The sequence below is a fragment of the Gorilla gorilla genome, chromosome 13 (genome assembly GCF_029281585.2).
Source record: "Gorilla gorilla gorilla isolate KB3781 chromosome 13, NHGRI_mGorGor1-v2.1_pri, whole genome shotgun sequence".
In the NCBI taxonomy this organism is placed as follows: domain Eukaryota; kingdom Metazoa; phylum Chordata; class Mammalia; order Primates; family Hominidae; genus Gorilla; species Gorilla gorilla.
The window spans coordinates 66,084,151-66,104,429 of NC_073237.2; the positions used below are offsets into that span (position 1 = coordinate 66,084,151).

Sequence of the window (20,279 nt, forward strand, 5' to 3'; positions counted from 1 at the left end):
ATGTCCTACATGACAGTTGGACTTGCATTCTAGTTATTTATATGAAGGCATTTCCTCAGGAATAGAGAGTTCTTTGAGGATAGAAACTCTTTATTCATCATAGTTGTCATCCTGCATCCTGGCACAGTGCCTCCCCATCGAAGTGTATGACACATAGCCTTTGTCTTATACTGTAATTGTTGAAAAATGCAGTCAAAATAATGACAAAAATGCTAAAAATTCCATTGACTTGTTGAGACATTTTGTTTTACAAAGTTCATAAAAGTTGCAAACATGAAAACTTTTTAAAAAGTAATCATCATAAAAATCTAACCCTAAATTAGTTTTTGTTTTGTTTTGTTTTTTGACCTGGAGTCTTGCTCTGCTGCCGAGGCTGGAGGACAGTGGCGTGATCTTGGCTCACTGCAACCTCCGCCTCCCAGGTTCAAGCAATTCTCCTGCCTCAGCCTCCCGAGTATCTAGGACTACAGGCACATGCCGCCACGTCCGGCTAATTTTTTTTGTATTTTTAGTAGAGACGGGGTTTTACCATGTTGCCCAGGCTGGTCTTGAACTCCTGAGCACAGGCAATCCGCCCGTCTCGGCCTCCCAAAGTTCTGGGATTACAGGCGTGAGCCACTGCGCCCAGTCCCTGAATTAGTTTTACATGGCTTTGAAGGTTTACACATTACACTCTAACAAGTTTTCTAAAAAATGTTATCTTGTTTTAGGGTCACCGGATTGCCTGCCACAGGTTTTGGAGCTGTCTTTCCTAGACATCCACCGGATCGGAGCAAAATGTTAGTAGTCCCTAAACTGCTACAATTGTACAAAATGTTTCTTGATTCGGAAGGTTTGTTTGCAGGGGCAAAGGTATGAGAGGGTGAGCCAAGGTCAACAAAATGCCCTTTACATGACATCTTCGACTTGCCTTTAACCAAATATTTTCTCCTTTCACATGCACAGCATTAATAACCATAATAATAAAACAGTAAATCCTCAGTATTTGCAGATCCTGTATTTGTAAATTTTTCTTCTCTGTAAAATTTACCTATTTGTATCCCACAAGTCAATACTCGTGGTTCTGTCATGGTCATTTGTGGACATATGCAGAGTGGTAAAAAAGGGAAGGCACCAGATGTGCACAATCCCAACTGAGGTCAAACAGGGTGGTGCCCTGCCTTCTTGGTTCAGCTCTCATTCTGTAAACGTGTTCTTTTCACAGTCTGTTCAGTGACACGTTTTTCTAACTCTTATGCTTTTTGTTGGTGATCTTGTTTAAGACATCCCTCAAGCATGGTGGTGAAGTGCTGCCGTGTTCCTTAGAGCAAGAAGGTTGTGATGTGCCTTTCAGAGAAAACACATGTGTTAGACAAGCTTGATTCAGGCATGAGTTGCAGTGTTGTTGGTCATAAATTCAAAGGTGATAAATCAAAAAATAAGATGTCTTTAAGCAGAAACAGACATAAAACAAAGTTTTATATTGATCGATTGGTGAAAATGTGACCAGAGGCCTGCAGGAACCTAACCCTATATTTCCCCTAAGATCAATGGTTCAATATTTGCTAATTCAGAGTTTGCAGCAACTTCATAGAACATTACTGTGAACAAAGAGAACTGACTTTACAGCAAGAGACTATTTTTACTGATATAAGAGATAAGTTTGTTTTGGCAGAGAAGCATGAATTCTTACTATAAAAGAAAAAGTTCTCATTCACTCATCTTTGTAAACATAAACTTTCATTATGTACAGGTAAGTGATGTGGAAATACACTTATAAGCATGAAAAAATTCTAAGGATTGCATTGTGCACTGTGGGGTTGTTGTGAAGATTAAGAAAGTTAATATATGTTAAACAATTAGAGCAGTAACTGATGCATAGGTACTAAATTCTCTGCTGGACATGGTGAACCTTTCAGTTTATAAACTCATATCAGTTCAGAGAAATTTTCTTGATTTATTTTATTCTTGACTTATTGTGTTTTCTCTTTTGGAAATCTTTTATTTGAATGTTGGATTTCTTGTCCTGATCCTAAAACTTTCCTGTCTTTTCTCACCTTTTCTTTTTTATCTTTACTATCTACTTTCCTCTCTGTTTCTTCAACTCTACCATTGAATTATCTTTTTGTTTTCTGAATCCTTTTGTTTTTATAGTATCTTTTTTTTTTGGTTTCATGACTTCAGTATCTTCTCTTTTCTATCTGAAGATGTTAATGAAAGTTTTAATGATAGCTTTAAAATTTTTTTTCTTCCCCATGCATACTCTCTGTTTTCTCCAAGATGGCTTTTGTTTCTGTTCTTTATTTGTTTGTATGGTATCCATCTTCCACGCTAGAGACATTTTCCTCAAGCACCTGCTAATCAATCCTCTGCTCATGATTAAGAGATGGGGCTCTGAGCCCGTGAGTGAGGCTTACTGCCTTGGAGATTCCCTGGAGGAATCTAGGTGGGTCATTATTTCAAAGAAGCCCTAGTACCAGTACAGTCATGCATTGCATAATGTCGGGGATATGTTCAGAGAAATGTGTTGTTAGGTGATTTCATCGTTGTGTGAACATCATAGAGTGTACTTACACAAACCAGATGGTCTAGCCTACTACACACTGAGGCTAGATGGTAAAATCCATTGCTCCTAGACTATCAACCTGTACAGCATGTTACTGTACTGAACAGTGTAGGCAATTATAACACAGTGTTAAGTATTTATGTATCTAAACATATCTAAACATAAAAAAGTACAGTAAAAATACAGAATGAAAGATAAAAAATGGCACACCTATATAGGGCACATGCCATGCATGTACCCTGCAAGACTGGAAGTTGCTCTGGGTGAGTCCATGAGTGAGCAGAGAGTCTATGAATGTGAAGGCCTAGGACATTACTAAATACTACTGTGGACTTTATAAACACTGCATACTTAGGCTACACTAAATTTATAAAACAATTTCGTTTGTCCATTTTGCATTGCTATAAAGGAATACCTGAGACTGGGTAGTTTATAAAGAAAAGAGGTTTATTTGGCTCACAGTTCTGCAGGCTGTGCAAGCATGGCATCATCATCTGCTTGGCTTCTGGTGAGGCCTCAGGAAGCTTTTACTCATGGCAGAAGTTGAAGGGGAGGCAGGAATGTCACATGGCAACAGCGGGAGCAAGAGAGAGGGGAGGAGGTGCCAGGGTCTTTTTAACTACCAGATCTCATGTGAACTCTCCTTACTGCAAGGAGGGCACCAAGCCACTCATGAGGTATCCACCCCCATGACCCAAACACCTCTCATCAGACCCCACCTCCAACATTGGGGATCACATTTCAGTATGAGATTTGGGTAGGTCAAACATCAAAAATACATCAGCAATATTTGCCTTTCTTCAAAAAGAAATTTACCTTAGCTTGTTGCACCTTTTTTACTTTATACCTTTTCTTTTTTTTTTTTTTTTTAACTTTTGGACCCTTTTAGCAACACTTAGCTTAAAACGCAAACACATTGTATAGCTGTATAAAATATTTTCTTTCTTTATATCCCTATTCTGTAAGCTTTTTATTATTAAACAATTTTTTTTACTTTTAAAACTTTTTTCTTGAAAACAAAGACACAAACACACACCTTAGCCTAGGCCTACACAGGGTCCGGATCATCAATATCACTGTCTTCCACCTCCACATCTTGAGCTTCCGATAGGCCTTCAGGGGCAATAACATGCATGGAGTTGTCATCTCCTGTGATAACAATGCCTTCTTCTGGATACCTCCTGTAGGACCTGCCTGAGGCTGTTTTACAGTTCACATTTTTTTAAATAAGTAGAAGAAATATGCTCTAAAACTGTGATAAAAAGCGTGGTATAGTAAGTGCATAAACCAGTAACAGTTGTTTATTATTGTTATCAAGTATCATTATATACTGTACCTAATTGTATATGCTCCACTTTTATATAGCTGCCAGCACAGTAGTCTTGTTTACACTAGCATCACCACAAATATATAAGTAATGCATTGTGCTATGATATTACAAAGGCAACAATGTCAATAGAAATTTTTCAGTTCCATTATAATAGTATGGAGCCCTCATAGTACATACTGTACAGCCTGTTGTTGACTGAAAGAGCATTATTTGGCATGACTCTATTTTAGCCTCTTCTTTTGGGCTGGTCATATTTCCAGATAAGCCTCTTCAATCTCCCTTCTGAAGGGTGAAGAGTGGGCTGATGCCTGTGTTCTTAGAGTGAGCAAGCAATTGGACTGGGACATCAATATGAATACTGCATTATGTGTGGTCACTGAATTGAATTGTGTTTTTGATTAAGGACTCTCTTACCCTACAGATGAATAAATTTCTAGCTTTCTGCTAAGGGAGGGGAGGGGCAGTTACCTGGCAGTTGGGGAAGAGCTTTGGAGCAACACCTGTTTTTCAGATAGCTCTCCCCACAGGCCTTTGCTGACTTAGGATTCATTCAGCTTTCTGCTAAGTCAGGCACCACATGCCAGTCTTCTCTTCAGTTCCCAAAATTTGTTTCTCTTGTCCTTTCTCCTGTTCTCCATATTCTTATGGGTCAAAAAAAAAACAAAAAAAACAAAAAACACTTTCTTAAGTCTCTTTACTGTGGTTTTAGTGGAGCTTTTTGAGGAAGCAAGATTCTATGTTCATCTTAACTCTGATGTTATCAGAGTTATCAGAGACTTGATGTTATCAAGTCTCACCTGATCTGCAACCTCCTCTAGAGGAACTTCCCATACCTACTGCCACCCGACTCCCCATAACTTGGTTAGGTCCCTCACTGTGGGCGCCCATAGCACTGTGTGCTTCTTTTATGCAAACACTATTAATATTTGTTGCAATTGTTTGCATTCTTCTCGTTCTTGCTAAATTCAATGCTCTGAAGGGAAAGACTATCACAGTTCTGTCCCCAGTGCCTAAAGAGAGCCTAACCTGCAGCAAATACACCACAATTATCTCCTGAGTTAATAGATTAATTATTTCTGATGTTGAACAGCAAATTATAATAGAAGAGGATTTGGCTAATTCCTATCTTATTTGATTTAGGGGTTCAAGGCCTTTAGAGCCAAAAGTTGTTCTCAATTCTTTTTGGTAAATGCATTTGAAGACATAGTTTCTTTTAGAAAATTAGCCCTTATTAGTTTGAATTGCTAGAATTACTCATTTGTTTTATTTGATTCATGAGTATTAACAAGGAAATAAATACATGAACACCTTCAACCGGCCTCTACTAATTCCATATGTAATTCTTTCTTTCAGTTAATATACACTAATTATAGAATGTTTCATACAGTAGAATGCTGTGGTGTTTTAGAATCTGCTCTCCTGAATATTAAATAATATTTTGCTTCTTGCCAACTCTACAGCTCTGAAAGTTAAATGTCAACTTTAAAAGGCAATGAATAAGAATGAATTTGCTCAATGGACCAAAATATGCTTCAAGTTATAAAAGAAAGACTGTAATCATAAGGTGAATTTAAGGTTTAGGTTACCTGTTAAGGGAGAAAAATCAGGATAAGGTATAGTTTTGTTATTAAGGAGACATTAGGTTGATGGACTTACCATAATTTTTAGATAATGTCCATTACACTGAAATGGCATTTGACTGACTCTCTTTCTCATAACTCAACCTGTATGCCACTGACTTTATTTTGGACCAATGTGAAGAAGACATAACACCTTTCCTCCATAAGTGGGTAGCAAACATCTCAATGAGACTAATTGAAAATCAGAATAGCTAGAATGTTTGACACCACCAGAACTTGTCACTCCTGACCTTAACTAAAGAAAAGGGCTCTGTGAATAATTCCTTCCATGTGCATCACAGATGGAGGAGATAGAGAAAAATAAATTGAAGTATAGGGAACAGTTAAGATGACACTACAGTGATATCAAAGACTTAAACTTTAAAAATGAAATTTATGGACTTTGAGTCCTGATTGAGCTTGTCTAGAACCAAAGCTATTGTTTTCCTTGAGAGTTGGTCTCAGTCCCATGAGTGAGTCTCCAAGGAATTGACAGTGGCCTGTGATGGGCAGAGTGAGAGTCAAGAAGGCTCAAAGACCTCTCAGGCATCAAAAATGCCCATTTGGTCTCAAACTGTTAATAATACAGATGCACGTGTAGGGAGTCTCTAACATGGATAACTTATGTTGTATGGGTAGAGACAGTAGAGGAATAGAAAAGTAACGAGAGGCACATTTCCTTTATGGCATATAGGAAAAGTAGATGGGAACATGAATATGTTAGTAAGTCAATTTAAGAGTTTTTATTTGCCTTCCTACCTGATTCTCAAGCATTCTTAAGTAACTTTTACTTAATTTGAAAGTACTCTTTATGAGGCATGGAAAATAAATTCACTAATTATCAAAAGGCCCCAGTATATCTGATTATTTAATATTAAATCATTTTATGATTTGTCCATAGAACCAGATGATTGTAGCTAATTCATTCTAGGAAGTAAGGTTTTCCATGTACAAATCTCTGGGCTGTGTCTATGACCATTAAACAAGTGATCAGAAACCAAACCAGTAAAACAAACAACAACCAGAACTGTATCAAGCAGATCCAATTTTGAAAGGGAGATGTAGTAATAGATATAATTTTATGTTAAGATCTTATTTCTCAGAAGCCCTCATTTAAATATACACATAGAGTTCCTTCTCTATTCCCACTGTTTCACTTGACTTCACTTTTTTTTCTCTTTAAAAAAAGGAAGGAAAAAAATATATACACATATAAACATGTGTGGTCCCAGGATAATGGTCCACAGGAGAAGTCAGGTTTTTTTGATAGGGAAAAATCAGTTCAGGCAGGGTATTTGCTGTGTGAGAAGCAGGTCCGTGGGGCCCTGAGTTTGAGGGCTCCCCAGGAGTACTGAGTTCCCACTGGAGGATGGAGAAGCACCCGAGGTAGACCTCACACAAGGTCAGCCCTCACTACTGCACCTTGTCATTTTTACCAAATTTGATTGCCTCCTGGTGGTAGTGATTAGCATATATTGTTGAAATTTCATAATAAATGACTCGTTTCAACAATTCATCCAAACATTTATGTAATCCACATAATGGGAGAAGAAAGAAATTAATAGTGTTTGGGATCACTAAGTAGCTTTTGGAAATTGTGTGTGTGTGTGTATGTGCATGTGTGTATATGTGTGTGTGTGTGTGTGTGTGTGTGTGTGTGGGTGTTTGCTTTTTTCAGAAAGAACATGGTATAGAAAAATAGGATAGGAAACCTGGGTTCTACTTCTAGGCCTGCAATAAACCTGCTACGTGACCGTGTGCTGCCTAATAGCCCTCTCTGGACTCCAGTTGTTTCCATTTGGAAAATGAGGGGATTGAACCAAATGATCTGTAAAGTCCTTTCCCACTCTAAAATTTTATGGCTCTAGGAGAAAGGCATCTATAGTTGCATAAATGGGCAAGTTAAATGAGGCCCAAAAGTAGTTCAGGCAGTTAAGTGTTCATTGTTGGGATGGAGCACTTATCCTTATGTGTGTGGAGTGGTCTTCATAGTAGCAGTAGCAAGCCTAAGCTGCAGTTTAAATTCTTCCCTTTTATTCCTCTCTCTGAGACATTAGCATCTATAAAACCTTTGGTACTCTTCAGAGGAAAGGGACTACATGTAAATAGTAAGAAGGATTTTTCTTTTCTCAAAGTACAGTACAGGACATTTATTTTGTTTTCGACTTATGCATTTGTGCTGTGGCTTGCTTCCTGGTAAAATATTACCCAGTTGTTGAACACTTCTCCAGAAGAAAAAAAGCTTCAAAAGTTACCCTATGGTGATGATGATATGGTAGGCTTTGTGTCCCCACCCAAATCTCATCTTGAATTATAATCCCCATAATCCCCATAATCCCCACATGTCAAGGCAAAGACTGGGTGGAGATAACTGGATCATGGGGGCAGTTTCCTCCATGCTGTTCTCTTGATAATGAGAGACTTCTCACCAGATCTGATGGTTTTATAGGGGCCTTTTCCCCCTTTGCTCACTCTTCTCTCTCCTGCTGCCCTGTAAAGAGGTGCCTTCCACCATCACTGTAAGTTTCCTGAGGTCTCCCCAGCCATGCTGAACTGTGAGTTAATTAAACCTCTTTTCTTTATAAATTACCCAGTCTCGGACAGTTCTTTATAGCACTGTGAGAATGAACTAATACAGATGAGGAGGAGGATAAAAACAAAAATATGCAAAGAGGAAAGTGGGGTGATGAAAGGCCATGAGAGTGAGACAGGCTTGAATTCAGTTCTTGATTCTCCATCTTATTCATTGTAGGAGCTTTCATTTTTGTCTGGCCAGCTTTCTTCTTTTGGACAACATCCTCTCACCTATTCAGTGTAATTTGACTAGGCCATATTATGGATGGCTGACTCTGTTCCCCGTTTCTACCTCCCCACAAGCCTAAGTGTTGGGCACAAGAGCCAGACCAGGCTATTCAGAGGATAGTTATTGGAGTTCTAGGGAAGATGCCCCGTCCTGCTCCAGTTTGCAAGTTATAGAGGACATCCTCCTTCTGTGGGAGTATCTATGTATAAATGAAGTTAAGCAGAGATATGGGAAAAGACAGTTCTGATGACATTCTTCTTATACAAGCTGATATTTTCCTTTAAATTTTATCTATTAAGTTTGAGTTGGGTTTCTATAACTTACACTAATAAAAGCAAACACTTACATGATGCTTATTATGTACCAGACACTATTCTAAGTGTTTTATATATGTTAACTCAGTACTCCCTACAAAAACTCTATGAATTGGTTTCATCATTATCTGAATTCTGTGATGGGAAATACAGAAGCACAGAGAAGTAAACAACATGTCCAAACTCTCACAGCTGGCCAGAGATAATGGCCAGGATTTGAGCTGAGATAGTTTAATACCAAAGCTCATAGCCACTCCTCTATGCTGCTTCTCTCAATAATAGGCCAACTAAGAGACCTCTGGCACATACTTAAGTTTCCTGAACATCACTTGTCTTTGTAAACATGGAGAGAATAATGGCTATATTTAGTCAGGCCAGGCCTTGAGCATTGGATTAGTCAGTATTCTCCGAGAAACAGAACCAATATGATATATATGAGGAGATTTATCATGTGCTTACATGGTTATGGAAGCTGAGAAGTCCTACCATCTGCCTTCTGTAAGCTGGAGGGCTGAGAAAGCCAGTGGTGCAATTCACTTAGAGTCTGAAGGCTGGAGGGCCAGGGAAGATGATGGTGTAACTTCTGGTTCAATTCTGAAAGCCTGAGAACTAGTGGGCCTGCTGGTGTAAATCCCAGAGTTCAAACGCCAGATAACTAGGAGCTCAGATGTCCAAAGTCAAGAGAAAATGGATGTCCTAGCTCAAGAAGAGAGAAAATGTACCTTTCCTCTTTTTGTTCTGTTCAGGCCCTTCATGAGTTGGATGATGCCTACCTACACTGATGAGGGTAAATCTTCTTTACTCAGTCCACTGATTCAAAAGCTACTCTATTTTGGATTAGCGAAAGAGATGGACAGATACAGACAGAATCTGGGCTATCTGGGCATTCTTTGGCCCAGTTATGTTGACACATAAAATTAGCCATGACAAGCACTAAGCTTATAAAGGAAATACTGGTGAAAAGTTATTTATCCATTTTGAAATTTCTCAAATCAAATGTTCCATTTCTTAAACTACCCGGGCTCCTGGTTCCTTAGACATGCCTAGGTCCCGGCTTGACATTTTTGCCCTGTGAGGCAAGAATGCTACCTGAGTGCATATCACCAACTTGAATTTCCTGGAATGGATAGCTTGGCTGGTACTGAGTGGTGACGGCTTACTAGTTGGCAGGTTTGCTGAATTAATTTCGGAGTCAACCTAAATGCAATTTTTCTTTGCATTGTCCTTGCATATAGGATATCTCTCCTTAGCTGATGCATGTTGAAGCCAAATGACCGAGGAGGTGGGATATCTGGTGTTAGTATTTGGGGTTGTGACTCAGGTCCTAATGAGTTTGGTTTGGAATTTGGATTGTGTGCCTTGGCAAAGGATATTTTAATGGCGGGTAACAATAACCTATTCTATTGCTATCCTTGCATTGTAATTCAAATAATTTGATAAGAAAATATATGTGAAAGCACGTGATATAGTGCCCGTTAGATCTGAAGTTTTGGCATCCTGATGGGCTGATGGCTGACTCAGACCATTCTTTGTTTCCTGTAAGTCTTTATTGAGTCTAACTTTATTACAGTAGCCATTCAAGTTATATCTGCCAAGTGGAAAGTCAGGTTTCTCTGTAGTTTTGGGCGTGCTCAGTGAGGCCCTAAAACTAGCATTATGAAGATAGGCTTATATGGTTTATCTTGTGGCCACTAGTTTGCAGAGATGGCTGCAGCACTTTTTTCCCTCCCTGAACATGCATGCTGCTGCTCCCAGCAAGAGGCTGAGGTTATTTGCCTGCCCTCTGCACCTGGGCTGGCCTTATGACTGGTTTTGATTAATAGAATGTGGCAGAAATGATATCCTGGGACTTCTGAGTACAGACATTAAGAAAAATAGTAGTTTCTACTTTCTGATTTTCAGATCCTAGCTGATATGCTGTGAGAAGCCCAAGACACATGGAGAAGCCACATGGAGGAGAATCAAGGCTTGTGTTTGACAGCTCCAGTGAAGCTCCCAGACAATAGTCAAAACAAACTGGAGCCATGTGAATGAGCTGTCTTGGATCATCCAGCCCAGTCAAACCTTTGGACAACTGTAGCTCTAACTAACATCACAAGAACAGATAAACCACCCGGCTGAGCTAATCATTCCACAGAATAATCACAGATAATAAAATAGTTGTTATTTTAAGTTACTTTCAAGCCATAACAATAGGTAATTGAAACAACCTTCATATCTCTTAATACCATGCTTATATGGTCATTTCTTCTGATATTAAGCCTATAGGTATAGTTTTTGCCATTTCTAATTGATCAGAGATGCAAGCAGTTCAAATTGTGGGGACTGATGAGCTAATAAAACAATGTGCACAATAATCAACTCAAAATGGGTTAAAGATTTAAGTGCAAGACCTGAAACCATAAAACTCCTAGAATAAAACATAGAGGAAAACCTTCTTGACATTGGTCTTGGAAATGAATGATTTTTTGGACAGACATCAAAGGTACAGGCAGCAAAAGCAAAAAACAAACAAACAAAAATGAGACTACATCAAACAAAAAAAAAGCTTCTTCACTGCAAAAGAAACAAAAATGAGTCTGGGTGTCGTGGCCCCAGTACTTTGGGAGGCCAAGGGCAGTGAATCACTTGAGGCCAAGAGAAATGAAATCAGCCTGGCCAACATGGTGAAACCCTGTCTCTACTAAAAATACAAAAATTAGCTGGGCATGGTGGCACATGCCTGTAATCCCAGCTACTCGGGAGGCTGAGGCAGGAGAATAGCTTGGACCTGGGAGGCAGAGGTTTCAGTGAGCTGAGATCATGCCATTGCACTCCAGCCTGAGTGACAGAGTGAGTGAGACTCTGTCTCAAAAAAAAAAAAAAAACAAAAACAAACAAACAAAAAAAACCAAAAAGAAACAAAAATGAAAAGGCAGCCTATGGATGAGGAGAAAATATTTGTAAGCATATATCTGAAAAGAGCTTAATATCCAAAATTTACAAGGAACTCATACAACTTATTAGAAAAAAAAAAAGCCTGATAAAATGAGCCAAGGACTTAAATAGGCATTTTTCCAAAGAAGACATACAAATGGCCAATAGGTATTTAAAAAGGTGCTCAACATCACTAATTACCAGGCAAATATAAATCATAATTACAATGAGATATCACCTCATGCCTGTTGGGATGACTTTATCGAAAAGACAAAAGATAAGCATTGGCAAGCATGTGGAGAAATTAGAACCCTTGAACACTGTTGGGTGTGTAAAATGGTACAGACATTATGGAAAAAAGTATAGAAGTTCCTTAAAAATAAAAAATAGAACTACAATATGATTTATCAGTCACACTTCCAGGTACACATCCAAATGAAATGGAACCAGTATCTTGTAGAGATATCTGTACCCTCATCTTCATTGCAGCATTATTCACAATTGCCAAGATACAGACTCAACCTAAGTGTCCGTTGATGGATATTATTTCACCGTAAAAAAGAAGAAAATCCTGCAATTTGTGACAACATAGATAAACCTAGAGGATATGACGCTAAGTGAAATACAGACACAGAAAGAAAAATACTGCATAATCTCACTTCTACGTGGAATCTAAAACATTGAATTTATAGAAGCTGAGAGTAGAATGGTGGTTGTCAGGACCGGAGGGGTGGGAGAAATAGAGAGATGCTGGTCAAAGGGTACAAAGTTTCAGTCATGCAAGATGAATAAGCGCTAGAGATCTAATGTACAGCATGAGGATTATAGTTGACAATAATGTGTCACATACTTGAAATTTGCTAAGAAAGTAGGTCTGAATTGTTCTTATCGCAAGAAAGGTAACTGTGAGGAGATGGATATGTTAATTAGCTTGACTGTAGTAAAATCAGTTTAATATGTAAATATATATCAAAACATTATGTCATGCACTTTAAAGATGTACAGTTTTGATTCAAAATAATTTAAAAAAACCCAAATTGAGTGGCAAAGATTTTTTAAATATCAGGGCTGTGGAATTTATATTTAAGCCTGACATTTCCTTTAATCCCATGTATATTAATAAAGAGCCAGTATAATTAGTATTACTCTTCATAATATTTAAAGTTTATGTAGTTGTCATAGAAAATCATTAGTTATAATTACTTAAAATGAAGTCTTCAGTTGATCTCAGTGAATAGTAATGTACTATGCATCTTTGAGTTACAGAGGTGGCTTCACAGGAATAAGAAATTTCCAGAATTTCAGAAGTGTTTGCTGCTATCTGTATTTAATTTGATTCTGTATTTGACAGTTATGGAGTTAAATTATTACCCAAACATATAAATCTTATATTGTCCTTTCAAATGGCTTTTAAAAACTATTAGGTCTGAGGAAATTACATTTGTCCCACATATCTGAGTTAATTCTTTCAATAGAACCATTTAATGACTGCATGCTATTTACTAAGAAGAGTTAGGCACCGGGAATATAGAAAAAAAAGACATCAGCTCATTTGTCTAATGTATGAGACAGAAAAACAACCAATTAATACTTGTGTATCAGCCAAGGAATATGCTTGGCTGAAAGTAACAGGAAACCTAACTAATAGCAGCTTGAATAACTAAGACATTTATTTGGTCACCTGGCATGAAATACAAAGGCAAGGAGTCCAAAACTGGTATGGCACCTAAACAATGTCGTCAAGAATTTGGATCTTTTTGTGTTTCTTCTTTACAAGTCTTATTAACTAGCTTTCATCCTTGTGATCTCAAGATGGTTGCTATGCCTCCAATCCCCATTCTGTTCCACAAAGAAAGAAGTGAAAAAGTAAAGAGGTAAAGGGAAGCCCTCCCCAGGATCTTCATCCTACATCTATTTTATGGACTGTGGCATGGCCACCCATGGCTACATGATTGTTTTCAGCTTCTAAGTAGAGAAAGACAAGGGAGAAGGGAATTTGGAATAAGTGTTGATTGGGCCAAACTACATGCCACAACACATTAGGGGTAAACAGGATGCAAGGGAGCACTGAATTCAGATTTGGGAGGTCAGGAAAGGCTTCTGGGTAGAAGCGACATCTGAGCTGAGTCATGAAGTCTGAGTTGGAGTCAGCCAGATCAACAGGAGAGAAGGGCACCCTAGGCAGAGGATGAAGGATGTACAAAAAAGGCAGGGAGGCTGGGCGCAGTGGCTCACACCTGTAATTCCAGCAGTTCGGGAGGCTGAGGTGGGAGGATCACCTGAGGCCAGGAGTTCAAGACCAGCCTGGCCAACATGGTGAAACCCTGTCTTTACTAAAAATACAAAAGTTAGCCAGCATGGTGGCATGCACCTGTAATCCCAGCTACTTGGGAGGCTGAGGCATGAGAATCGCTTGAACCAGGGAGGTGGAGGTTGCAGTGAGCTGAGATCGCCACACTGCATTCCAGCCTGGGGGACAGAGGGAGACTCTGTCTCAAATAAAAATAAAATAATAATAATAAACAAAGGCAGGGAGGAGCAGGACCTACGGGAGGCATGCATGGTTCATAAAGCAAGAATTTGCAGTGATGACAGCTAAAGTTGGAGAGAAATATTGGGGCTAAGAAAGCAGGGCCTGAAAGCCATGCTGAGTTTGGACTTTACCATGTAGGTGGTATGAAAGGTTTTTGAGCATACGGTAGGAATAATCAGATTTGTGTTTAGAAAACAGAGAACAGATTGGTAGGCAACTGAGATTGCAATCTTGAACGTATCAAGGCAAGATGTAATAAGAGCCTGACCTTAAGCGATGGTAATGTGGAGGGGGAGAAGGGTGCAGATTTTAGATCTAGTAAAAAAAAAAAAAAACAAAAAAAGGAGGCATTGACATCTGCTTGAAGATTGATTAATTACGGGGGTAAAGCAGACTTGAGATTGATTCCTAGGCTTCTGGCTTAGGCAATTGGAGGGTGATGGGGCCATTCACTGAGGCAGTGAAGTCAGGAGGAAGAGCCAACATCAGATAGCATGTGGATATTTGAGACTGGAGCACAAGAGAGATTACTGATCTGTCCCAACTGCTAACATAGGTATCCTAGCTGGCTCCTCTGCCTTAGCTTTCCCTTTCACTCCATTCTCCAACCTGCAGCTTGAATAATTTATTTAAAACACAAAGATAACCAACCCCTCCCACTGTTTAATATCATTACAGTATAGTTTTCTCTTCTACCTTAATGAGCATTTACTATGTGTCTGGCACTGAGATAAGGGCTTTACACGCCATATTTTATTTAATGCTCATTCTTTAAGATAGATACTGCAACAATCCTCGTTAGAAAGGACTCAGAGGGGTAAAGTGACTTTCCAAAAGTTTTTCATGCAGTAAGCACTAGAGCTGGGCTTTAAACTCCTATCTGGTCTGTCTGACTGCAGAGCCTGTGTCATTAACTTTTAATGGGAAAATGTGCAGTTACTTTTGCACCAACCTAAATACTACATTGCATCATCTTTGATGCTTAAATGTGTATAGTGCTCTATATCTTTCAGAGTACTTTCATACACATTATCCATTATTCCATTCTGCTTAACAATCATGCAAGGTCATTTGGGTGAGTATTACTTGTATAAAGGAGAAAATCAAAGCACAAAAATAACCAAAGAATTCAATTCCTCATTAAGTAATTAATCCATTTATTCTATAAATATTTATGAGGCTGATACTAATGGGAGGAGTTTAAATGCAGAGTGGTTAAGAGACTTTCTCAAGGCTCCATGACTGCTTAGTTGCAAAGCAGAAACTGGAAGCTTTGGGTCACAGTTCCGTGTTCTTGATGGGAGGGGAGACCATCTTGCAAAGCTGCTAGGGTTCTTAACAAGTGCTGGGCTTGGATCAGGATTAAAATCAGATTCAAATTGTCCTTCATTTCATCTTTCCTCTCCACCTCTTACCCACTAGCTTCTTAGAGGATGATCTCTAAAAAATAGGCCTGGGGGCTGGGCACAGTGGCTCATACCTGTGGTCCCAGCATGTTGAGAGGTTGAGGTGGGAGGATCAATTGAGCCTAGAAGTTCAAGTCTGCAGTGAGCTTGAATCACCTGTTCTGTGAAAGGGCTGTATATACAAAGCGACCCCCCAAATGCTGAAGAAATAAGAAACCAAAGAAAGAGGCAGACAAATCTGGGTCATAGGTTTCGGGTAGTTTAAGGGGAACTTAAAAGCAGGGAGACTTACAGAAGAGTGGTCTTGGGAGGCTACAATACAGGTAGATCTCCACATCACAAATCCCCAGACCCAGGGCTTAAATCTTGGGGAAAGTATCCCTGCTCTGGAAGGAATGTGTAGGTGGCTATGGGTGTCAAAGCCTATGATTTCCAGAACAACGAGGGTCGTTTTGGAGGAAACTTACAATGAGTAGGTCTTCCTACATAAAGAGTAATACGTCAGTCAGAAATTTGGGAGGCATTCTTGAACTTGGGGTTAGTTAGAAGTTACATGGCAGATTGGCATTTAAAATAAAGTCACTCTTCTCTCCATGTTGCCACTGCACTCCAGCTAGGGTGACAGAGTGAGATCCTGTCTCCAATAAATAAAGTAAAAAAATAAGCCTGGCATTCAGCAGCTGTGGATTTGTTCTGTGGCTAATTCAGCAGGTAGAAGTAGGAGGAAATGACAGGCATGTCTGTATCAGCTCAACCTAAGTTTTTTTTTTTTTTTTTTTGTGACTGATGGTTGCTGTTAAGAATGAGACAGAGTTTTCCAGAGTGGTTGTAGATTGCGGCCTCACCTGCACAATGCACCCTGTCACCTCAACACAGGGTCAGGTAGATTCCGTGACCCGCTGTGGCTATGTTTATCTTAAGTAATGAATACTGCTTCTACTGCTGCCGGTGACAAGATTAACTCCAAATTAGTTCTCTGCTTCTTTAAGTCACGTACTCACATTCAGACTCCTAGATGACCTGTCTGATTTGGTGAATACATGTCACATGCCCTTGTTCTGGCTGCCAGGAAGCTGGGTGATAAAATATCTGCCCCCCATCTAGACAAAACAGAAAAGAAACAGTTGATCTTTAAGGTTCCTTTGAGCCTAAGAAGCTGTGATTCTGTGGGCTTGGGTACATCATCTTGTCATCCAGTCACATATGTTACCACTGGTGTTAGGGCAGCTGTAGACGTTTTAACTCATACCATGAATTTTATGATAACTCCATTATCAGACACCTTTTCCTTTCTTATCTTACGAAACATCTTTCATTGTACTCTGCCTTATAAAGTATATAATAACTACAACTGTTAAAGACAAAAGAGGGCACGTGTAGCAAATTGTGGGTGGTGCAGGGTGAAAGCCAGCCACCTAAATTCCCGGCATCCTTACAGTGTGGCATATCCTAGTGAATTTACTGGTTTCTGGTTTTACATTTCCAGAAAGCCTGTTTTTATCAGTACTTCAGAATTTATCTGACACATGGAGATCAACTCGTGCTCATTAAATCACGATAAACACCAGAATTCTAATTAGTTAATTTATAATGAGAAATAAAAATTTCAAGCACACCAGACGGTCATGTCAGCCTAATAAAAGGCATTCTCTCTCTGTGAAAAACCATACGGGAAGCCAAACAATAATCAGAATGTTGTTCACTCTTTGGAATCAGAGCAAGGGGAGTTGGTTACGTGATTACAATGATTAATGGCCTTAGACTTTGGTGGCCTGATTGTAATAGGATTCTTTCGGTTGTAAGGAACAAAAACACAATTAAAATTTTCTTGGGCAAAAAGGACAGTTTATTAAGAGTACTGGAGTGCCTCAAGGAACTTTGGGAAAGTCCTTGGAAGAGCCTGACTTCAGAGATGACTGGACTCAGGACTAAAAAAAACTTGAGATTCTCTTCCTGTTGGCTTCAATCCCTCCCGCTGAGGACCAACTTCTTCCACCGGCTGGAGGATATTACATCCCTCAGTTACTGTCATGGGAGAGTGAGTGGCCCGTTTCCATTAGTTTCTGTTAAGAAAAGGAAATCCCAAAGAGGGCCCTGATCAGACTGGTATTTGGACCTAAGAGCCACGAGTAGGGATGGGAGCTGTAAAGCAGAGCCACCTGGCACAGGCTTGTTCCTGCTGGTTCCAGATAATGACTTAAATCACTGTTGGCTGTCAGTAAGTCCGGGTTGGTGGATTGACATTGATGTAGTCCAGTTCTGCTTCCAGAACCAGGGGGATCTGTTTGTAAACCAGGATACCTCTTCCCCAAGACAATGCCTAGAAATAATGCCTCTCTTGTCTTTCTGACCTCTTGCTTCCTGGAGTTTCTCTGAAGGGCATTTCTCTTAATGGACTTGTTCTTTTTGCTACAGCTAATAACTAGAGGAAGATCCATGTTGATTTCCCATATTTTTATTCTCAAAAGACCACCTTATTTCAAATTTGGGGAGCACATAATGTACTCTCTATCACTTAAAGATTGATTGTTGCCCTGTTTTTTGGATTTTTTTTTTAAGGGGGCGAGGGAAGGAGAAGGCAATCACAAAGAATTGGTGAGTAATTGGCTGATAGTCATCATTCAATATTATAAAAGTTTCCATTTTGTTCCACAATGCCTTTTTAGAAAGATAACTGAATGTTTTAATCTTTCACCTGTATTTACTTTGCATACTCAGTGTAGTTAATCTATATCTCTTTATATTCTAATTTTATTTTTATTGATTTAAATATTCAATGAATGTTTCTCATTGCCTACTTTGTATCAGACTCTGTGCCGGGAGGTGATAATAAGGAGAGGCAAAAGGGCTCAATAAGGAGGGATAGGTTTCTATCTGCTTTACACGAGTGGAGAGATACCCAAATGCTGACCTGCAGGACAGTTCTACCCAAAGCAACTCTCCAGTGTTCTGCTGGGGTTCCTGATAAGCATATCATTTGAGTCATAACTTTGAGTGAGAAGAGGGTAGGGAAGCAAGTTCACTGTTGTCTATTAACACAAATATATTTTAAGATTATGGAATATTTTCATTATCTAAAATACTCTTCAAACATCCATCTACTCATTACCCAGTTATAATGTAAGTTAATATTTTTACTATACATGCTTCAATGTTTTTAAAGAAATGGTTTATCATGATTTATATGACCATTCAATATATCCATTTTCTTGCAGGACATTAGCTTCCAAATTTTCACTATTACAAATAAGGCCACAGTAACTGTCATTATACACATCTCCTTGAATATATATGTAAGAGTTTCTTTATACACCATAAATATTACAATTATAAATCACCAATTCACAATAACATTTTTTTAAAAAGAGTTTTCTTTATACTCAGAATTGTTGGGTAATAAGACATATGAACCTTCAATTTTGCAAGATATTGCCACTAGTTTTGCTTGAACATATTTATTGTTTCATATCCTCATAAATAGGGATTTTTAATTTTTATCAATCTAATAGATATTACATGGCATTTCATTATTGTTTTGTTTTGCATTTCACTAATTACTAAATTTGATTTGCAAGAGTTTTAAAGGCTAGGCACAGTGGCTCAGGCCTATAATCCCAGCACTTTGGGAGACCAAGGCAGGTGGATCTCTTGAGGCCAGCAGTTCAAGACCAGCCTGGCCAACATGACAAAACCCCATCTCTACTAAAAATACAAAAATTACTTGGGCCTGGTGGTGCATGCCTGTAGTTCCAGCTACTTGGAAGGTTGAGGCAGGAGAGTTGCTTGAACCTGGGAGGCAGAGGTTGCAGTGAGCCATGATTGTGCCACTGCACTCCAGCCTGGGGATGACAGAGTGAGATTTTGTCTAAAAAGAAAAAAAAAAGAGTTTTAAAAAATTAATTCTGTTATTAATCCTCTTTTGGTTAGATTTATTTTATTGGTCCTCTTTTGGTTAGATTTATTTCATTTTATTTTACTATTTTTTCGAGATGGAGTCTTGCACTGTCTCCCAGGCTAGAGTGCAATGGCGCGGTTTTGGCTCACTGCAACCTCCGCCTCCTGGGTTCAAGTGATTCCCCTGCCTCAGCCTCCCAAGTAGCTGGGACTACAGGAACCCGCCAGCACGCCTGGCTAATTTTTGTATTTTTAGTAGAGACGGGGTTTCACCATGTTGGCCAGGCTGGTCTCAAACTCCTGACCTCAAGTGATCCACCTGCCTTGGCTTCCCAAAGTGTTGGGATTACAGGCGTGAGCCACTGCACCCGGCCTTTTGGTTAGATTTATAATAAATATCTTCTTCCAGTCTATGACTTTTCTGAAAACTTTGTTTATAGTATCTTTTGATCAACAGAAGTTTTAATTTACAATTTAGTCAAGACCTAAATATGAAATGTCAAATTCTAAAATTTTAGAAATTTCATATATATGCATACATATATACATAATATACATGTAAGTATATATGCATATATGTAATATTTTTATAAGACTAAAGGTTTAGCCCAGCATCATGTGACCCTCTCTTTCCTCACTAACTTGTAAGGCCATTTCCATCATACACCAAATTCCTACATTTAAGCAGTTCTGCTTCTAGGCTTTACATTTTCTCAATTGGTCTATTTTTATACTGACTCTCTTTGGCACTTCATAGAGTCATATGACTATTAGGATTTGTTTGTCAAGTTCTACAAAACACCTTACTGGTGTTTAGATTGGAAGTGCTTTAAATTTTTTGGATGGAATAATTGCTATCATTATATCCACCATTCCACACATACATAAATTATTTTACGTTTTTCCACAACATTTTGTA

General features: G+C 38.9%; 1 protein-coding gene across 3 annotated transcripts in view; it reads left to right on the forward strand.

The window, feature by feature from the left end:
- CFAP95 (cilia and flagella associated protein 95) overlaps positions 1 to 20,279 on the forward strand; it is an 85,686-nt gene that overhangs the window by 36,645 nt on the left and 28,762 nt on the right. For all 3 annotated transcript variants that reach the window (XM_004048108.5, XM_055350764.2, XM_055350765.2), the window contains one exon: positions 711 to 779. In XM_004048108.5, the coding sequence (XP_004048156.1) occupies positions 711 to 779 (69 nt within the window). The remainder of the gene's footprint in view (positions 1 to 710; positions 780 to 20,279) is intronic.